Source organism: Branchiostoma belcheri, unplaced genomic scaffold (assembly GCF_001625305.1).
Source record: "Branchiostoma belcheri isolate BF01 breed outbred unplaced genomic scaffold, Haploidv18h27 scaffold10, whole genome shotgun sequence".
Lineage (NCBI taxonomy): Eukaryota > Metazoa > Chordata > Leptocardii > Amphioxiformes > Branchiostomatidae > Branchiostoma > Branchiostoma belcheri.
The window spans coordinates 3,903,099-3,925,005 of NW_017802380.1; the positions used below are offsets into that span (position 1 = coordinate 3,903,099).

At 44.4% G+C, this 21,907-nt stretch overlaps 1 protein-coding gene across 1 annotated transcript; it reads left to right on the top strand.

Annotated features, from left to right (window-relative positions):
• The first annotated feature begins 1,010 nt into the window (after nucleotides 1-1,010).
• On the top strand, nucleotides 1,011-21,806 carry LOC109470495 (netrin-4-like). Its single transcript, XM_019769460.1, has 9 exons — nucleotides 1,011-1,409; nucleotides 2,250-2,758; nucleotides 12,138-12,254; nucleotides 12,505-12,678; nucleotides 17,379-17,505; nucleotides 17,877-18,065; nucleotides 19,958-20,233; nucleotides 20,564-20,632; nucleotides 20,860-21,806. The coding sequence occupies exons 1-9, from the start codon at nucleotides 1,346-1,348 to the stop codon at nucleotides 21,165-21,167; spliced, it is 1,833 nt and encodes a 610-aa protein (XP_019625019.1). The 5' UTR covers nucleotides 1,011-1,345; the 3' UTR covers nucleotides 21,168-21,806.
• The last annotated feature ends 101 nt before the right edge of the window (nucleotides 21,807-21,907 follow it).

The following is a 21,907-nucleotide window of genomic DNA, read 5'->3' on the forward strand; positions in this document are numbered from 1 at the left end:
GCTGACAAGAAAGGGTACAGAAGATCAACGGAGCTTTGAACGGGTGGAATGTCCGTGTCAAAAGGAAGACAAACTGGACAAAAGTGTCTTTCCGGAGTGACACCGGCGAAGCGTAAACTGGATACGCTCAATTCGGGCCACTCTTGCCGTGAAGATAGTGTTGTATGTGCTCTTCTAGACATGTAGTGATGTGGGACACGGGAAACGGAAAGACATACAGCACAGACACACAAAAATAAGAATAAAAACAAAATAAAATCTCGCTAGCGCGAAACACTGAAACAAGAAAAAGCCGGGCAAATTTTAGCCTGATATATTTTTAACGGTGTTAGTTTCAGTTACTTTGGTACAAGAATGATCAGAAAGGCTGGCTAGAAAGATTGGTTATTGTCATAAAGAAAGGAAGTAAGACTGGGCCCCACCAAGTTGGTGGGTTCTGCGTACAAAAGTGACTCTCACAGATACAAACGAATAGAAAACATGTGGTTCTGTTTTCCAAAAGTTCAAATGTGTTATCTAGACAGTCTACGTTCTTTTGACATCCGCACCTTGTCTGTAGAGTCCGTTTCGTCTGGTCTCAACCAAACTTCGCTTTCGGCTGAACAAATACGAGAAATTCATCAAAATAGTCCGGTGGCGTCGGCACACACAGTCCGCCAGTCAGAAAACAGCGCTAATCTGGAGAAACAACATCGTCCAATAATCCATCAAATGAAATAGTCATTGGCGTACAGATAAACGAGTCAGCCGACCGACCGGAAGTCTGAGAGAAAAAAAATCGTCCAATGCTAGCCTCTACCAGGCTTCGGGAAGAGGCTAAGATCCTCTGAGAAATTGGGCCAATAGACAGATAACATGCCAGGGGAGTTGGTCCAAGAAAGGGTAGTTTGCCGCTCCTTCAGCGGACCAACTGCCTGACATCTTACCTGTCTATTTGGCTAATTTATCATAGGCTCTTTCCAGTTACTTCCCACTGAGCCTGGTAGAGGCAGGTAGGGTGGAGGCTAGCCCAATACGTCTGTCAATCAAGCAATGAAGTAGGCGTGGCCAAAAACTGACGAGCAACCCGGTCTGCATGCGACGATTTTGGCAGCGGCGACCAATGAGTGCTAGTATTCGGAGCTCCGGTGGTTTGGTATTGCGTTTCGCAACAGTAAACACAAGAGAGGCCAGACCGAGTTTCGCGGCGTGACAGGCATATTTACCGGCATCTGCGGGGCAAGCCACACGACACTGAGAGAGGCTCTCGACTGTACCCGCCTCCGCGGAGCACGCGTTCGGGAAACGGACTCTACAACCAACCCCGGCCACCCTATAACTCGTGTGTACGTCAGTTCCAAGCAACATGGGCACACGCTACCACCTCTTGCTAGCGTTACAAGTGCTGGTCCTCACCGCAACGGCACAAGGTATGTAGGGGAGAAAATATCTCCTGTCGTCTGCCTTCGTCAAAATCGAGTTGGTATCGCTACATAAACATATCGTGAGGAAAATATAGTACCGGTGGAGAATTATAGAGAGCGTGTTTCAGGGTTGTTGCCTTTTAATTTGTGAGTTATTAGTCTTGTACGAGGGTCGCCTGTAGAGAGACATAGGATACTCGGATGCGCAACTACTGTGTACGTGAAAGAAGCTCGGGTATTCGCTAGTGTCGGGCAAGTCGTCATGTGTGTCTTGTTAGGGCATATCGTGGACACAACGCCAAACGTTTCTGAACGCCCCGTGTCAGCGTCTGAAAACACAGCCGTGCCAGGCATTTTCACAGGCTGAATCACTGAATAGAAGCTATAAGGCTGGCTTGGTGTTGAAATAACGTGTACAAAAAAGTCATTCAGTGCGATACGTCAAACGTTCGCGTATGTAAGAGACGGTTTGTAAACGAAACATCAACAGGACAAACAGAGCTGAGACGATTCTAGCCAACACGTACGTAACGGTGCAGTCGCCGCAGGTCGTCGTATACGATATTGTGCATGATGTCATGCATAGGCTGTGATAGAAATTACAGAACCAACCGCATTATTAAAGCCTTGCCACAATAAGACAGCTACATGACACATGCCTTCAGTTTGCGGTTGGCGACGGTCTTACGACGAATGTGTCAGGGCTCTAGCCAGAACAGACGACCACAAAATGGTTTTATTACACAGGGAAAATACATTGTTAAAAACCGTATTGTTCTAAACTAAATAGGCGCTGTCTGTTTACATGAAAATGTCATATCTGATATTTAGTGTCTCTCCCGTTAGCCTATCGCAGCCGCTGTGACAGGCACTCGTGCCACCCGCCGCCCGGGAACCTGGCTATCGGACGGCAGCTGCGGACCACCACCACCTGCGGGGAGAACGGCGGAGAACACTTCTGCTCCATCTCCTCCTCCTCCGCCTGCTCCAAGGTGAAGTGCTACAAGTGCCACTCCGGGAGGAAGAACCGACAACACCAGCCCAGGTACATGACCGACACCGGCGCCGGCCACCGCGGGACCTGGTGGCAGTCCAGGAACAACGGCGGCGCCGAGACCGTGCAGCTGGACCTGGAGAGCCGCTTCTACTTCACGCATCTCGTCATGGTGTTCCGCACGCCGCGCCCGGCCGCCATGGTGCTGGAAAGGTCGTCCGACTACGGGAAGACGTGGAGAACGTACAGCTACTTCGCGCGAAACTGCACGGAGACCTTCGGGCTTAGGGAGGGGGTGAACCCCGAAGGAAGCCTGTGTACGTCCCGGTACTCCGACCCGGACCCGTGTACTAGAGGAGAGGTAGGTAAAATCACTTGCTTTTTAATCCTCACACAACGTAGGTAAACACACTTGCTTTTAACCCTCCAGCGACCAGTTATCCTCAGCAGGTGAGTCAAAAACTTATGCCTGGCGTCTGAATCAGCAAGTGGTCGAAGAATTCTTTCTTTTCAATTCAAGTCATGCGGTGCTTTTTTTAACGACGCCTTAGGGGCAAGGCCTGCATCATTGCCGTTCAAGTTCACATGCATAGTTTCCGCGTATCCAAGAAGTAGATCTGCCCCGGGCACAGTTCTGGATACGTGTGGACTATCCAGAGCAGTGCCTGAGCATGGTTCTAGATTAGAGATCTGGATAAAGCACAGTTCTGAATATAGTAGCAGGTATTTTACCTTTCGGATTGACAATAAGTCGCTGGATACGACTAATTCTTTCCGCTAGATAAAAACTACTACTTCGCGCGCATGTTTTGCGGTAGCGTCTTTCCCTACAAGCACGCAAAGCATCCGGGCTATGGCTTCCATTTGTTTCGAACCCTGGCCACCACCCCACACACTTCGCTGGGAATCTGAATTCGTTGAATACCACACGAGTCGGTAGTACATGGAATCTGCGTGTCCAAAAGTCGTGCTGGGAATGCCGTTAGAACTGCCGTAAGTGACAGGAATTCTTTGCAAGGTTCTCATAGCTTCCTCGTTTAATAGGTCCTTATAGGTAGCCGTCTCTTTTTGTTTTGCGTGAAATTTGCCTTAACTTTCTGTATCTGACCCATTGTGACCCATTCTTCCAACTTGATCACAAGGTCAATCTGCGGTAACCACCCCTCTTTCTGCCATCCTACTGCATTCTAATATTCGAACACAATGACAGACACACACACACACATCATGGCAATCTTCCCTCCTATAACAGTGTGTCTTACAAATGCTGACATACATCCACAAACTCGGCTAAGTCTCCTCGGCTGACCTGAATCCCTCCATGTTGTCCCTGCCGATGTGAGACGTGTGAAGTTTATTTTTGTTTGTCTGTGAGCTGTCGGCACCGTGCTTACAGGTGCGGAGGACACCACTGTTAGACGGGGAGGGGAACATAAGAGAAGTCGACAGGAAGAGGAAGAGAAACGGTCCATGGTCTACAAGCAAACATACACAGTTTCACGAACATTCTCCAAACCGACAGTGCATAATAGCCATGTACAGAAGAGCGTCGCTAGTAGTATTTTTGTTCTATTGCCAAAGTTATTTTAATTGTCTACTCGTCATATTAAGTCTTGTATCCAGCGTCCTTTCACACTTGTGTGTACTCTCCTAGCAGCATCATTTGAAAACTGACTTGTACTATCGTATCCTAGCATCACTTGACACTTTTGTAGCCAACAAAAAATGGCTTCCAGGTCAGAATCTAGGCCGACTGTTACCACTGAAGAAGATTTATGTTTCCCTGCTTGAGTGTGGGAGGGCCGTCTTGTCCGTCAAACACTCTCAGCACGGCGCGAGCATCCCTGGCACGTCAAGTGGTCCAGAATGTCCGGCCGGGACGGCACTGACCACCGCACACGTCCATCTACTGCCGGACACCGCAGGGCTAAAAATAAATCCTGCTGAGTATTTCTGAACGGTTGGGAATTGATATGGATGACCTTCGGGTTATGTAACGGTTTTTATAGGATCCTTTTCGCAGACGTTTAAATCACTCTCGTATCCTCATATCCAGTGTCATTTGACACAAAATCTCGTATCCGGTCTATCCAGACGATCAAGCCTTCATCTGGTCAATATATTTACTGATATATTTACCACTTAACATTACCGGAACACAAACCTTTTTGTAACAATTTATATTGGTAGTTAGTTTATATAACATCATTGTTACCAGCTGTGCGCACCTGCCTAAAGACATACAGAGTTCGCACGAGCGAGCTTTAAATGTTTAGAGCGTTGCATTTAATTCATATATAGGCCAAGTTACTGTTTCCAACCCCTCCCCTCAATATGTCATAGGTATATATGTCATACTCCTACTACACGGGTGTCTTTGCGAGCTTTCCCAAGTTGATCCAACCACTTTGCGCGCTTTGCAAGGTCAGCTTTCCTTTTTCTATATTGAGGGGCACTGGGGTATTTCCATAAAAACGTAGCAAACGTTGCTAATGCGACTTTTTAGATAACGTATTTTACAGCACTGTAAGCTACTCCATGAACATGCATAACGTTTGTCAAGTAGTTTTATGTCTTCCCAAACCGTACAAGATTTACAGCAGAGCGATGTCTGGCGTTTGGTCTACAATTTGATACATCCGCTCACAAAGATTGGGGAAGAATTTTAAACGCCTGCAGCATCCACACCCTTCCCCTTTTAACACGTATTCAGTTCTTGCCTTGAATTCCGAGAACTTCCAGACGTTATATAATACTAGCCTCTGCCAGGCTTCAGAAGCGGCTGGTTAGAGTACAAAACTGGCCAAATAGATAGGTAACATACCAGGGAAGTTGGTCCGATAAAGGAGTACGGTTTGGGCTGTCTCCCGAAACTGTACTCCTTTGGCGGTTCAACTTACTTTGCATGTTATATTCCCTATTTGGCCGATCTCTTCCCTGAAGCCTAATAGAGGCTAATAGAATATCTTAATGAAGTCAGCGCTGTTTTTCAAAGTTGCTGTCACCCAGCTTCTGTTTCGGCAAATTTATGAGTGGCTGCCACAGTCCACACCATGCCCATGTACACTGAAGTAACCCGTAGGTCAAAGACCTGGGCTATGGACAAACAGGGCTGCGCGGATGTTTTTCGCGGAAGGTATTTAGAGAATCTGCGTACAAATCTTTTGAGCCAAAGGTTGGAAGCCCATATAAACCCCAGGACTTATAAATACATTAACGCTACCGTCCGCTACTAGCCTACGTAGGCTAGCTCCTCGACTTCAGGGCTACATGGCCAAGGAAATTTTACAACAACCTGCCCCCTATCGCCCACCCACCCACTCCAGCCACCCCTACCCCCGAGTTAGACCCAGTGCTAACTCAGGGGGGTTGTGGTCCTTGGTCGAATGTTGGCCCCAGTCTCCAGAAACAGCCTGGCATCAAAAGGCTATCTCGAATCTAGAATATGGGCTAATACAGTCTAGAAATACAGGCTCAGAAATACGTGGATTTTTTTTTACAAAATACTGGCTCTTGAAGTATTCCTAGAAGTTGATAATCTGTTGTAGGAAAGCGCGCGCGTCGTGACCAAGCGGCAGGTTGTATGTTTAGTTTCCCACTTGTTGGCAGGTGGGTTTCTGGGAACGAGAGTATCAGACTGCAGGGCGGGTAATCCTGGGGCAGAGAACAAACACCTTCGTGTGTGGCGGGAAACCTGACAGGAGTAACAGTTTGGGGCGGTAGATTGACAGGTGTTTGGAATGGGGCACGACCGCCACTTTGGGATGTACCAAGATGTATGGGCCATAGGGCTGGGGTTTTGCGACAAAATGATTTTTCTTCCTTTTTTTCTGGTCAGCTGATTTCTTTTTGATGTTTTTGTACACTGAATTTTGTACGACACCTCCACGGATGTCACAAGACTGTCCTCACAAGACTGTCCTCAACTTGTCGTAAATGTATCCGACTGTCAAAAAAATATGCGACATTTTGAGTTTCAATATAACTGAATGCCGTACGACAAATCCACGACTGACAAGAATGTCCACACTTCGCCGTAAATTTATCGTGCGACGAATGTGCCAGAAACCTGAACATTTTGATGTTTCATTCCCATCTTTCATTCACTTGCTATACTGTCAGTAAAAATAAAAGTACTCGCTAACTGGGCATACTTTTCTGCTGACGAAGCGAGCGACAATCTAGCCAGCGTTTGCCCGCCGTGACTCACCGGTGCACCGAGACTCTCCCACCGCCCGTGTGGTCACCGTGTCACGGTGATTCACCGGGACGGACCGCCAGGAATGCAGCTTCGTGTCCGGCCTTTCAGAAACTTACGTCTGGGAAACTACAGTACTTTGCCTCCCTTGAGAGACGATGCCAGTGTATATTACATACGTTTGTGCTGAGTGAACATTTGATTTTTACCTCCCTGAACGAAGGTATCATTTTTGGTGTCTCTATGTGCTTGTGTGTTTCCGTGTATACCTTCTATTCTAAACAGGCTATGGTCTTGTTGGGGCATGTTTCGGCCATCTAGCAGCTTGTTCCGGAACTGCAAGGCCGTTTTTGTTAAAAAAGTTTGGAATAAGATAGCTTCAAAACCAATCGACAGATTTTCCCCGCCTCTGTTTACCTTAATATCTATGGAAACTGAAGTGTGATTTTAGAATATTCAGTATCATTATATTACAAACAGTTCAAAGGATATAGAAAGATATAGCACGTACGAAATTCCAATACTCCAACAAAATGTTTTAAAACGGACCTTTTTCGCCAAACCCAAACCGTATGTTTCCTACATTCAACAGTTGTTTTTCCACTAAATCAACTCAGCGGAAACCCAATGCTTCTCGCCAACTCGGCGCTATTTCTGCCAAGTTTGAGACTAAGTACCGTATCACGCGACAATTAGATTTGGTCCGTGTCGTAAGTTCAACTAGTCCCATGTGTTTGTTAGATAGTGACTGGCTAATCAGAAACAGAGGCTCCCGTTTTTGTCTGATCCCCCAATTACAGTTCATCGCCCTTGTTCCAGAAAGGCATGAAGTTGAAGTTGACCGTTGGAGTTTAAAATAATGTTTTTTTAAGACCTGGCTGATGGATTTGATCCACTCACACCGGGATGGACATTTACTTCTATCGATACTGTTCATCATCTTACACAAACTTTATTCCACAACAATTGTATAAGGTGCAACGATGTCATCTACGTCTATCGTATTGGCACGTGTACGATATATGTGTGCGCAGCAATGCCAACGTTGCGTTATTCCAACTCTGGAGTCTGGCCCACCTGTTCCACTTGACAGTGAACACCCGTTGAACATGGCACCATCCTGTTTACAGCAAATAACTGAAACCTCAGGACGACGCGGTGTGGGGGTTCCCGCCATTTTTATCCCGAGTTTACCACTAGGAAGGAAGTCTTTAGTGTTACTGGGACTGTTCAGCCACTTGTCTTTGTGTTATGTCATCTGCATGTGCCCCGACTGGTGTCTTACTAGCGTGACTACCGTTTTAACTGGGGTATAACAAAATAAAAGAAGGATAGCTAGACAGGTTCTGAAAAAGAAAACTTTTGACAATGATCAAAAAACTTAATCTAGCCCTGCTGAAAAAATAATTTACCACCCAGGTTTATTGACAAAAAATCACCCAGAGGCTACAAAGAACGGCTTACGAAATAACGGTATTTGTGCCAAGTTCACTGCCGTTAATTTTCACACAGCCAAAATATCAATTATGTAGATGATAAGTCGGAATGCTGAGAATTCCTGAAACCGTGTTAAGGCGACCGCGCGTATGCGGGGTTTACAAAGATAAGGCACGCCTTGTCTTGGTGAAGTGAAGTTGCTTTTAAATCTTTAAGACGTTGGCTCGAGTTTTAGACGCTGACGTTGCCAAATTGGTCTACCACCTGTTTCTCAGAACGGTGGGACTGTGGGAAAGGAATTTTACTGGAGACGCGTTACCATGGTTACAAGGCGTCAGTATAGACTGATCCCGAATGTCTATCACAATTAGCAATTCAGCCAATTATATCTTAGCAATTAGCTATTCGACCAATGAGAGAGTACCTTCGCCACATATTTGCATTTTTTTAAAATAATTTTTTTAATTAGAAATACGTTCGATCCACAGAGGTGGTGGGAACTCTTGGATCAGTCTATTAGCACGTGCTACTTGTCATGAGTTGAAATACGTACTTCACATGGCATGGTGGCCTTGTGGTTAGGGTTGTCGACTCAGCAGAATCTAAAGGGTCTTGTTTCGCGCGAAACGTACGTACAGGGGTTTAACGCCCGAGGCTTCCGCCAGAACCGCGCCTGGGGAAAATATACGTTCTTGGATACGAAGAGACTGTCGAGAACCGTGCCTGATCATAACTCTAACCCATTAAGGCATAGAACTAGATGTTCTTTGCCTGAATGGTTCTGGATATTTGTACAGGCATAGAACCGGGCGCGGTTCTGGATACGATATAAATTAAACCATCCAGAACCATGCCTGAGACAAATCTACGTCGTTGGATGACCTTGGATACACGGAGACTGTCCAGGTCCATGCATGATCCTAACCCTGACCCATTCCGGCATAGAACTAGATAGGCACGGTTCTGGATAGCGGTTTAAGCTCCCTTCTCAAGGACGAACAGCCCAATCCTAAGGTCAGTCCCGCCTGCCCCTGTGTTATTGGAGGCATGTCACAGTCATGTCCGCCTGTCACCACCCGCCCGGCTGACTGACATCCCGGCACGCTGACCACCGGCCGGGCGAGATGGGCATGGAGCTGGGGAATGACGCGGTGGAGGGTAGATTCCAGCCTCCAGCAGATCTGTTAATGGCTGCATTTAATACAGCACCAATACCCAATACTCAAATAGTTTGAGTTGATACCACAGATAACACAAAAAAAAGCCTGATAAAAACGCATGAAAACACGTTAAAAATAAGCCGAAGTCAAAACCTCTGCTTGGGGAGCTCTGGGCAGTAGTTACTTCCGGGTACAGACGGAAGTATTGTTTTGAATGGCTGAGATATCGGATTGTATATGTTTGTGGGGGAGAAATTAACGGGCATAATGGAGGGCAGACAGAGGAAATGTGGTGAACTTGAAGATCCCACAATCTGGCCAGGAGCCTGCAGAAATAAGGGTCGACGTTGGGGAATTGCAGGAAGCCGAGGACTGCAGCATTGACCTTCCAAACCTGCAGTTTCTGTCCTAGTACCAGTTTCCATTAAAATACGCCATGAAATTTCCTCGGTTGTTCCAATACTAGTATATAAATTTACGAAAGCCCCAAATACTTGCCAGAAGTACTGGACTCTGTTTTCTTGTTCCAACGCCCCACTTTCCAGTCTTCATTTTATAGCTCTTCGGGTGGTCCGCAGTTGTAGAATGTCTCCTTGAAATGTTTGGTATCATTTCAGGGACCAACAGTATAGACTGCTGTTGGACGGCAGTGGCATTCGGCGTGCTGTGGCAGACACCCTGTAGTTGAGTTACATTATGTAGCAAGTGGCAGGACAGAGTTGGAGGGGCTGGTTACCACATATATGAATATGATTGATTGAGAATTAACAGAGCAGTAGTATGTTCCTATTTTTGCATTTTGTAGGGTGATGTTATGGGACCGGTTTATTCCTTGGTGGTTCACTTTATATTGATGTCTACGTCTCCAGATGGTACCTCTGGCTCAGTCTGTCGCGTGTGCCACAGGAAATGTTTTAACAGCGCCTTCCCGAATGTTTGGCATGTTGTTGGCGGAGTTCCATGTGGGCCTTTGGTTTAGTACACTTCCTGTGTTTTACGGCGACCCACGGGAGTCAAACATACATGTACTTGCCCCAGCTACGCACAGGAAGCTCTTTTAAGAGCTTAAAAGGCCATACCGATTAATTAGCGGCGTTTCCGACGTTTAACAAGTTACAACCAGGTCGTAACCGAGGTATCGTATCCTGAACCGTGCCTATCTACTAATGTGCCTGAATGGGTTATGGTTAGGATCAGGTACGGTTCTGGATACATCAGTAGAGGTGTCTTTTGTTGTAAAATAAGTAACATGAATACTTGTTTTGCGACTGCCGGCTGATCTTGGGGTGGCTAATGGCAACTGTCTGGCAAATAGATACTGTCCTTGCAGCCACCAAACGATCTGCTTGGAGATTATTCACCAATGACAACATCCGTCTTGATGGACGTTTTTGGGATATTTGTCGTCAACAAAGTAGATTTGACGTCCTTGGCTTGTAGCCACATGCACATGTACGCTACGGTGTTTACGACTTTGCTTCCGGAATTTGCAGATGATTATCAACAAACCATGCAGGATACTGAAAGAAGGGATTATAAGAATTGTTGACATTTCTGCCAGGTCATTGCAGTGAAAACAATCAGCGATTTTCAAGACCTGGTAGCCTCAACTGTGTGTCGTTGAACTCTCACATTTTACTTGGCTGTGTAAATTAAATAAAGAAAAATAATTAAAAATATCTCCTTTAGAGAATTACGAGAATTGTTGACATTCACGGCAATAAAAACAATCAACGACTTTGAAGACTTCGCAGCACGTCAGCTACTACGTCATCGAACACTGAAACTTTCTTGTCAATCATGGAAACTATTTCTTTATCATGTGATCCTATCAAGATAATTGGTCCTATTAAAACGCATCGTGACGTCGGAATCACAAGACGCGATAATAAGACTCATTAATCTCGCCCGCTCGAAGTCGTCTGAGTGTTTGTAGCCGTTATCCGCACTGAAAACTCCAAACATCCTTTGGAAGATGACGTCAAGACCTTAAGAGATATTTAGAAAACTAAATATAGAAGCGCGCTACGAGATTTCGATACGTTGAGCCAACTGATGCTACCTCCGTGTCTGTATAGCCGGTATAACCCCCCTTCGGCGTAACACACCAGCTTCGTAGGCACACGGCAACAGCTAGCTACATTACACTGAACGACCTGTTGCACCTAGCCAAGAAGGAAAAAAAGTTTTTACAATTTCTTGACCGAACCCAAAGCTTTGCATTTCGTTGTCCAAAGGTGATGATGCTGATATCATGAAATTTACCCATTATGTAATTGTACATATTTGGTTTGGCTGAGGTTTGCGCTCCCGGGTGCGCTGGAATCTCAGGTTAAACTACTCTAGCCCGCCCGCGCCTTTGATGTGTGGATTTTGGCAGAAGAAACTGGTTTTCTTGCCAAGGATTCTGACGGTAGCCTGGTCCTATCAATTAGCAAGTAAAACTTGTTTTGGCAGCTGACAAAAAGGTTTTAAAGAAGAATAGAATTTCAAAATATCCGAATGAAACTAAAAAACGCCATCACCAAATTGGACTTCAGTTCGTTCACTTTGGTACATCAACAAGCGTGGAGAATAAAGATCACGATGTTGTTGCACTGGCTGTATGTACTGTCACCGTGCCCAACATTTCTGAACTCTCCGTGATTATATGAACATTAAGACAAAGTCATCAACCTTTGAGGAGATCCGACATCTTCAAGAGCTCAGCATCAGAGCATCTTTCATGGGGGACCTTTTACTAATAATTTCTTGATTTGATATGACATTTTAGCGTACATCAAATGATGTTGCTGCAGTATTTGGAATAATCATGGCCATCATCACCCTAGGAGTTAAAATGAAGCTCTCTGAGTTTTCGTGTATGATGACCTCTTTGTGTTACGAGGTCTCACTTGTGTCTGCCATTGCCGTTAATGCTGTGATGTCTGTCTGTTGTTGTGCAGGTGATCTTCCGGGTCCTGCCCGTGGGGAGTAACCACAGCATCAGCGACCCCTACAGTCTCCACGCACAGGACCTCATGACTATCACCAACATCAGGATGCGCCTACTCAAACGGCAGGTACGATTTTCCGGCTATGCAATGCCAGTGTTGTCCATGAACAATCCACCGCTTCTTTGGAAGCGGTGGATTAACCATTATTCATTGACAAAGACTCACAAGCCGTACACGTTTGCTCGCCTTGCCGTGATGTGACTTCTTGCGACAGTTAAACTTCTTACTGTCTTACCCCACAACCAATACAAATGTAGTGGCTAGATGGCTACATTAGCAGACTGAATTCAATGTTGAATTCCGACTTCTGTCCCAGTCCTGTAGCTGTCCCGCTGAGCAGGTCCAGGAGAAGCCGTACAAGTTTGCTCACTTCGCGGTGTATAACCTCATCATCAGCGGCAGCTGCTTCTGTAACGGACATGCCGACATCTGCGTACCCATCGACGGGAGGAAGGTGGTCGGACCGGGAGGACAGAGCGCTCTTCTTAAGGTGTGTCATCTTTTCCTCATCTTAAATAGTCCTTAACTTAGACCTTAGATCCTCCTGCAACCTTTTCGCAAGGTCAACTTCGGAAATTTTTCCCTCCAAAGGCTCATCATTTTGTAGTGTTTGTTGGAGGGTGTCCTTTTGAATTTGTCGTGTTACCTTCCTAATCATATTAAAGTTTAAGTATATATCAAAGGTGGGTCTAATAGAACCCTCAGATGACGGATGCCCACTAAAAGACATGCGTAATTTCTTGGCAATAATAGACATTAGAAAAAGAGATTTGATAGCTTAAGTTCAGGAAATCCCCCACCCCTTCTTAGAAACATGTTATTATGTAGTCAGCACACTTAGTAAGCCTGTTGACATCATACTGGTTTCCCAGAAAGTTATTCATAGCCAAAGGAAGCCATTGATACATCTGAAAGGGTATTGGATGGCAGACTTCTGTCGCCAGGGGTTTTGCCCCTGCATCTGATCCCTGAAGTACCATAAATATTCCCAAGTTCAAGGGTGACTTTCAAAGTGGGATTTGGACTGGTGAGGGTAAGGTCATGACAGGCAACATAATATCTAGCCATCTTTGCAATATGTTGGACTAGTTCAAAGTCAAAGTCAAAGTGATATGTAGATGAAATTGAGCATTCTACTTTGCTTGTAGCAATTCTCAGCCTAACAATAATTGGTCCATGTTAGCACATGAATACAAAAATTAACCTGAGGATAAAGATGTTCCCAGTTCTCCTGACTAGTAGTATCCAGTATTTATCATATTGCTTAGGGGTTCCCTGACATGGGTGGGCAGCAATTGGCTAACTCTTCACACTGCACCTCAAGGCAGCTCTGTCCAGCGGGTCCACACCACACTGTACTGGCAAGGCCACACTCTCTAATGTCCTTTTTGATGCACAAAATCTATAGGGGCTTGACCAGTGGAAGGGCTGCTAGAAGCATGGCTTAATCAGCCTGTACACCCGGAGGTGTTGAGTCCTGACCTGATGTATATCCCTGCCAGACAGGGAAAGTGGTGTTTATTGGGATAATCACCAGTGCATCACCGGGAGGGAGGGGGATCTGGGCCGAGTTAGAAACCTGCTGCACACATGACTTCAGCTCAGACTTCATGGGAAATGAAAATGAAACACAACAAAAAGATCCTACATTTTCAATGAAGCAACCATAGGTAGCTGAGCTGTGGGTTTGTGTGTCTGTTGTCTGGACAGAACGGTTGACAGAATGTGGGTGGTGGGAAGATTGACAGGAAGAATGACAGATTCTAATAGGTCTAAAGATCAGACAGTGAAATTGAAGGTCTCAGAATCTGGCAGTGAAGAAGCTTTCTCACCAAATCTGGGAGCCTCTTGAATGAAAGCCCCCCTCTTCTCTGGACATAACAAAAACACACAACTGTGTTGACTGGGATGGCAGCCATCTTGATTTGAGCTGTTGCCATGGTGACCACCAAAACATACCCCAACACTGAAAGGTGTAAATCAGGGTTGAGAAACAAACTCTGGCCACATGTTGTAATAAATCCACAGGCACGGGTCACCTAAGTCTTTCTGAGGTTGGTTATCTGGTCTACTTGGAAAAAAATTAAACAGAGAAAAATTTAGTATAATATTTGATATGTGTTTGATAAGTTATTCCATCCCAATTTGATGAAATGTTATTGTGATAACTTATAAGAATCTCTTTGTGGGGGCCTGTATGAAATGACTTTAAATTTGTGATTTTCAAAGATCAGACTGTCCTTTAACATGCTACTGACCTATAGGAACTGTCAACGCTCTGTAAATGTGTTCTGACTTCTAAGGTATACAGTTAGTAAGTTGGTGAAAAGGTCATATACGTGACTAAATGGAAGGTCCAGGTATATTGCCCATCTGAGTCTTTGACATATGAATGTACATTCATATCGTACCCTCTGGGGTTGCCATATGATCTGAACGTATCTTCTTCACATACGTCAAAACAGGCCGATTTACTCCCAGTAAAAATTTGGCGTATGCAGATTTCGTACTGCCAGATTTTTACCCGCATGGAGATGGGTTCTAAGTCAACAACCCTAGCCTCAAGACCACCTTGGCACCTGTATACATACCACAGTGACACATGTCCTGACTTTACATGATATATAGACCTGGGCAGTGACAGGTCCTGTCAGCATTACTTTAACTACTGTGCACATAGTTGTAGCGCTACATGAACTGTTGTGTTACAAGTCATTTCTACTGAACAAAAAACTGAGGAAAACAAACAGTTCCAGTATAGATGAGCCATGAACATGGTTCACCCACGTGCGGTGGGAGGGGGGATTGTTGTCCGACTAAAAGGTTATCTCATTACTTTAACGTTCCACAGTGAAAATATCCACTATTCATCGTGTTTAGGCACACAACAGAGACAACTCATTCTTCCAAAGGTTGATGGGCAGAATGACAAGTCAAAAGGTCAGACATGGGAAATGAGGTGAACTTCAAGGTCACAGAATCAGACTGGAGCCAGCAGGAATTAGAGGTAGACATGGGGGAATTCAGGAAGCTGACGATTGCATGAGTGATTTTCAAAACTTGTCCTGATCTAAACAAACTCCTCGGTTGTTCCAGTAAATTCATGAAAACCTCAACTGCCAGGCAGAATTATGAGATTTGATGTTACATCTTTAGCATTGATGTAGATTTCATTTGTCTAGATCTTAGAAAAAGAACCATTTCTTCTTAAAAAGCAAAGGTATTGGTTCTGCTGATGGCACCTGAAAAATTCAGACAGCCTTGTGTGGACCCATTGAAAGTAACTAGCGCACTAGTACCCGGATCTTATAAATTCTTTACTAGCCTGAAATTTGCTCACTTGTGACCGAAGACTTCCTGTCGGAAGCAAAGGGTGGAAGAAATGAAGCAGCAGAAGATGAGGTTCAGTGACAGAGGGAATGTTGATTGTAGGAAGTGTTGACAGGTGGGTGACAGTTATTTGCATGTGGTGTTGGGAATGCTGTACATGCTGGATAGAATGTTCCTGGACTGTTTTGTTGACTTTTGTAGCAGGTCAAAAAGCGTCTTTCTTGGTGCTTACAAGGTCAAGGCTACTACATGGTACATGCCTGTCTAAGACAGTAAATGCTACTAAATCTAACAAAAAAACTTTTTAAAAAAAGCTAAAGCTAAAAAAAGACTACAACAATTATAAAAAGCACTCTGAGTATCCAAACCTCTGTCAAGATACATTTAGTGCCTGCCAATCTTGACCCTCCCACCCACATGCTGTCAACCTGCTCTGTCTGGACAAACAAGCATACGTGCAAACCCACAAAACTATTCCAGACCCAACTTCCTAGGTTTTCTACAAATCACAGGAAATGAGAATAGCTTCCCCTAAGAATTAGTACTTACAGTACTAGTAACTTGCTTACTCCTTGTATACAGAAAAGTGGAATGCAGCCCCCTACATCTGCTTAGTTCCAGTGCCACCTGTTCCTGTGAGCCTCCATGGACCACTTGTGGCTCTGTCAGCACCAGGTCCACGTGTAGCAATAACAAACACTGGGTGGATCCATGTGAAACTGCCATTCCAGACATTGTGGACATAGTTTACACTGACAACATTCAGTGAACAGGTTACGCCTAGCCTCTACTAGGCTTCAGAAGCAACTGTAAAGAGTAGAAAGTGGCCAAATAGACAGATATGCTGCTAAGGGAGTTTTTCACTCCCCTAACATGCTGTCTGTCTATTTCACCTGTCCAATTTCTACTCTTTCCAGTCGCTTTTGAAGCCTACCTAGGTAAGCTATGAAATGCCAGTATGAGTGGGTGCTTTAAAAACTTGATACATTTGACAAGACCTCCAAATCTTATTAAGCTACAAACAATAATGTTAGTGATTTTAGTTGCGGTGACATGCAAAACTTGGATCGGAACAGTGGCTTCAGTATATGTAGGGAAAGTTTTACATACCGGGCTAAGATAACGAGAAGGGAAATGTCCTAGTTGATTGACGGGCCCAGGACAAGTTTGGTCTCTGATGTTAACTTAGCACATTCCAACTACAAATCACCAGTCAACTACTTCAACAAGTAGGTCAAGATACTACCAGAGACATTCTGCTGTGGAGTCAGTTATGGACAGTTTCGAACACGCAGGAATGTAGTGGGTGGACTGCAGGCTGGCTGGAGCCCATCTATTGTGATGTACAATGACTGTGCAACCATCGTAGTCTCTGTTCCCTCTTTAACTTATCCTGGTCGGAAGTCACTGAGATGTCAGAAGGATTGTTGGCTGAGAGAAAGTAATTTCCCAGGGCTGCCAGAAACCCTGCACTGTTGAAGTCTTGTTTTGGACGTGTGCCATTCAACTGCCTGCATCAGAGATATGGGAGGAATCTGTGGGATTCTGTACATTCTTTAGGGATGACAACTCTGCCAGGTTTGATTGCTGTCAGTCAGAATGCTGCCTTTGTAAGGCCATTCTGGTCAGCAGCCTGGTCTTCCGGGTAACTGGTGCTGTAGCAGTGGTGTTGGATTACATTATGTAGCAAGTTACAGGACAGAGTTGGAGGGACTAGTCACCATAAATATGTGTTTGAATAAGAATAACAGAGCAGTACATGTAGTTTGTATAGTAGACCATGTGATGTTAAACATTATGCATTTGCTTCGTAAATGTTACCTTCTAGTTAATTTTCATCAATATCCTCTGCCTCTGCAGGTGAATGGAAAGTGTGTGTGTCGACACAACACAGCAGGAGTGAACTGCGAGCGCTGCGCTCCTCTGTACAACGACCAGCCCTGGAAACCTGGCAACGGACGCACTGGCAAGAAGAACATGTGTGAAAGTACGTGACTGCCTGGTTAGAGGAGTGGAGGAGAGACATTGTCATTAGATATGAGATATTGTCATGACTCATTAGATAAAATTTCTACTCTAAATATCCATAACACTCGACAAAATGACTACTGTATTTACTATTCTACGACTATTGTATTAACTATTCTACAACTAAAATTTAAGCAAAAATATTCATATAATTGAGTTCTGTGGGGCCTGGTATGCATGTACATGTACTTAGTATGTCCAAGGCATCTTCATACCAAATTTCAGGTCATTTGGGTGCAATGATGCCATTGAGGGCACAGGTGCCAAAACTATTCGTTTCTGGTCTGTCCCAAAGTATATGATTCTAAAGTGGCGGTGACAACTTTTCAGAATGTGATTGCAACAGCCACGCTGACAGCTGCCATTTTGACCTGAACGTGTGGCGGGCGACCAATGGGAAGACGGGAGGGGTGTGTGACGACTGTCAGCACAACACCATGGGCAGGAGGTGTCACCGCTGCCGACCTGGGTACTACCAGGACCACTCCAGGGACAAGGCACATCCCGAGATCTGTAAAAGTAAGATTTTCTTTATTGACTTGACAGAAATGCCACTGCAGTTCCAGAAAGAGCTGCTAGGGGGACCAAATGTACAAAACTTTTTTCTCACACCAAAAGCTACCTAGTATTGCCAGTAAGTGCTGCTGCAGTACCAAGGACAGCTGCCAGACGGCCCACATTTGACCTTGCCTTTCATTTTCCCCAAGAACTACAATGATCTTTGCCTTTGGCGCAGTGAAACATTGCTATATATAGCATATACAGAGCACCCTGTTACAAAACAAACTGAGTAAGAGAGTGCCCCTCAAGTTCCTAAAAGTTCTCCAACAAGTCCGCGACACTTCCTTACACGCTTGTACGATGAAACCTTTTGGGACTCGCTGGCTTCCTTCAACAAATACTGACATCCTGACCAGAGTTTTCGCTCACAGTTGATACCACTGTACTCTATCTCTCAGGAGATCCATCAAAAGGCACATGTTAGTGTTTAGGGAGGTGGGAGGGCTGACTTCTGTAACACTGCCAAGTTGTTTCTATGCTTCACAAAGGATCTCGGGTTCCATCTCAAACAAACATGGAGGTCCAAGGGCTCTGTTAAGGGCACTTCCTTCAACTTAAGTGATTGTAAACTACAGAGGAGTGGGCAAGCTGGTGTGTTGGGGATAATTATACTGTGAGAAAAAGTGCAGTGCTTAAAGCTTTATACAATGAACCCACTTTTAAGAGTTGAATGCATGAATTTAGGCCTGCATGGACCTGTATCTGAACAAGTTTGGTCAATCATCTGTTATAAATGTAGCCATCTGCCTTTTTCTAGTGTTCAAATATCTTCTTGATTTCCTATATTCTGAGTGGTGCAGGTAAAATTTGTCTGGTACAGGTATGTGCATGTTATGCAGAACATTTTGAGCCCTGGCTTAGGCATTTTTCACCTACAGAAGCTGGTAAAACTAAGTCCAAGTGTATACATGGTGACTATCAGAAGAGGGAGCTTTCTTTCCTTAATTGTCTCTAATCACACAAACGAGGACAGTCAATAATTACCGGTACCTCATTATCCAGGACAAGACACTGCTCTGGGTCAGGGTCAACAACCTGACCTCCTGGCCAGCTATTTCTGGGGCCCTGCAGACAGACAAGTCAACAGGGTCCAGACATGGACTGGCAGATACACTAATGTGCCCTAGAGACAGGCTACCTCCGAAGGATTACTGAAGAAGAATCTAATTTGTAAGAGAACAAAAGAGAACTGGAAAAACATTGTGCAGTGTAATATCATTGTAACCTCTGGCCAGACAGCATTTTGGTCTATTCCGTTTTTAAATCTTTCCTTGATAGAGATCTGCATCCTTGTGTCAGTTGATTAATAAATTAAAGACTTTATAAAAGCTAATAGTTTAGACTTTTTAAAAGCTGATGGTTGATGTTACTTATTGATATGGATCTGATTGATAATACAAATCTTAGTATTATAGAATAGAGTAGGGGGAACAGATACCTTCTGCTTTTGCCCTGCAGTTCCACAACTGTGTGATGCCCCCTAACATATCTTTGTAGTACTGCAGTCACGTGAAGCAGGAACAGCCACTGAGCAACATAACACTTTTATGTTTCTATCTTCAATACATCGTCCATGATTTTCAGAGAAATACTAGTAAATTTGTTGCAGATGTCCTTTGTCCTACGTCCACACAAAATTCTTTTCTTAAATTTTCAGACATAAATTTTGGTGAGATATCAAGATGAAACTAGAAGGAGGAGGAAAACTGGGTACTGATTGTATATTTGGTACTGAATACCAAAGTTTGACCCTCAGACTGTGTTTTCAAGTTGATCTTCCAGTCTAGCACTATCTTTTTAATTTACAATGAAACAAAATTAAAGTGGTGTGCTATTATTCCCCCCTCCAGAATGTGAATGTGACCCGGTTGGTACGGTCGATGGCGTATCTGGGAAGCGGCCCTGCAACATGCTCACCGGCAGGTGTAAGTGTAAACACGGCGTGACCGGCGCCAGGTGCGACCGCTGCAAACCCAACTACTGGGGCTTCGGGAAGATCCGGTACGGCTGCCAGAAGTGCAACTGTGGTTCAAAGGACATCTGTGACCTGGAGACCGGGGCCTGTCGACCAATCAAGGAAGAGACAGAGCCAGACTTTCAACAGTACATCTCACTACAGAGAACAGGTTAGAAACAGACCACTGTAAGGAGTCCAGGGGTATCATGCTAGTGTTGGTTGCAGGAAGTGCTGATTCACAAATTCATCATGTATCTGAGTATCTGAGGTTCTTTACCAGGCTTTGGAAGTGGCTGGAAAGAGTAGATATTGGTCAAATATACAGATAAACATGCTAGGGGAATTGGTCCACTATAGGAGTACAGTTTGCTGCTCTCCTGAAGCTTGGTAGAGGCTGCATGTTTATGTGACATTTCAAATCCCGTCAATGACAATGAAGACATTGATCAGTTAGCATATGTTTGCCATACTTACATAGGATGTCTGTCTTCTTTCTTAGATCACTGCAAATGTCTCGAAGAGACTCTAAAGGATCCGGAGCTTCTGTGTGACAAGCATTACGACTTTGGTAAGGTCTTCTTCTTCTTGAGTCACTGTTGGAAAAAATTCAACATTGTATGCAGATTAATTCAGTGCACAAAGAAGTACTTTGTTTTGAAGCCCAAATTTCTTTGGTTTCAAGTTCTATATGGAGCAATGTGTAAGTCTGCAATTTGCTAATAAAATTTCTTTTTGAAAACCATTTCCACATATTTGGTAGGGAAACTCTTACATACTTTAATACTTGTTTTCCAGCCTTGCGAGCGACAGTTAAGGATGCCCACGACCTTGGCGCGCACGTTGCTGTGACCGTCCAGATCCGGAAGGTCATCCTGTCGAAGAACGTGTCTGTGGAGAAAGGCGAGGCGAAGGTCTGGCCGACGTCGTGGGCGGAGCACGGCTGCACCTGTCCCATCATGAACGTCGGCGAGGAATACCTGCTCACAGGGTTCGAGGACGTCGAGAACGGACGCCTGATCGTGAATGAGACCAGCTACGTGAAGGAGTGGGCGCAGGCTACGACGAGAGACATCACCAGAGTACTGAGAAAAGTCTGCACATGATGTACAAACTAGTATAGGAACATAGACAACTTATTACAATAATACAGTGCAAATACTGCCGAATCTCTTTGGTCAATGAATCAGTCCTTCTCGTCTTCAGTTTCATTTTTCGCGGCTACAAGACAACAACGTATAGGCGGATCTGATACAGCTTAACACAATTCTTATGCCTCCAAGTTAAGTCAGTGATTTCTGTCCTGAGTTTCATTGCTCTAGGCTTTCAATCTGTTTAAGTTTGTAAATAAGATATTCTTAAAAACTGGAAACAATTATTGGGGTCGTTTTCCAATGTCTAGAGGTATAATATCCATGGTATCATCACAAGGGATGTACAGAATATAATTTACACCACTGACTCTTGTACATGTAGGCTACACTCAAAAAGTACCAAACACGCATAGAAAATAGTAAAACAAAACTTATAAGAAAAATAATACATTGTACCAGTATTTCTGCAATGCTTGCATGTGATCAATACAGTACCTTTTCAACAACTGTTCTTGCAATAAATATACTGTAATATTCAAACATTAAGTATGTAAATATTGGGAACTACTGATGATGATAGAGCCTCTTGGGTACATGGCAGTAATACACTGCTTGATACAAAAAAGGATACATCAATTTTAAATACATGTACATGTATAACGTTACTGAGTTGAATTTCACTTCCTCATACCATTAACTTAGTACTAGTAAGGACTAACTTATACAAAACATATGGCCATACTTTCTCATGT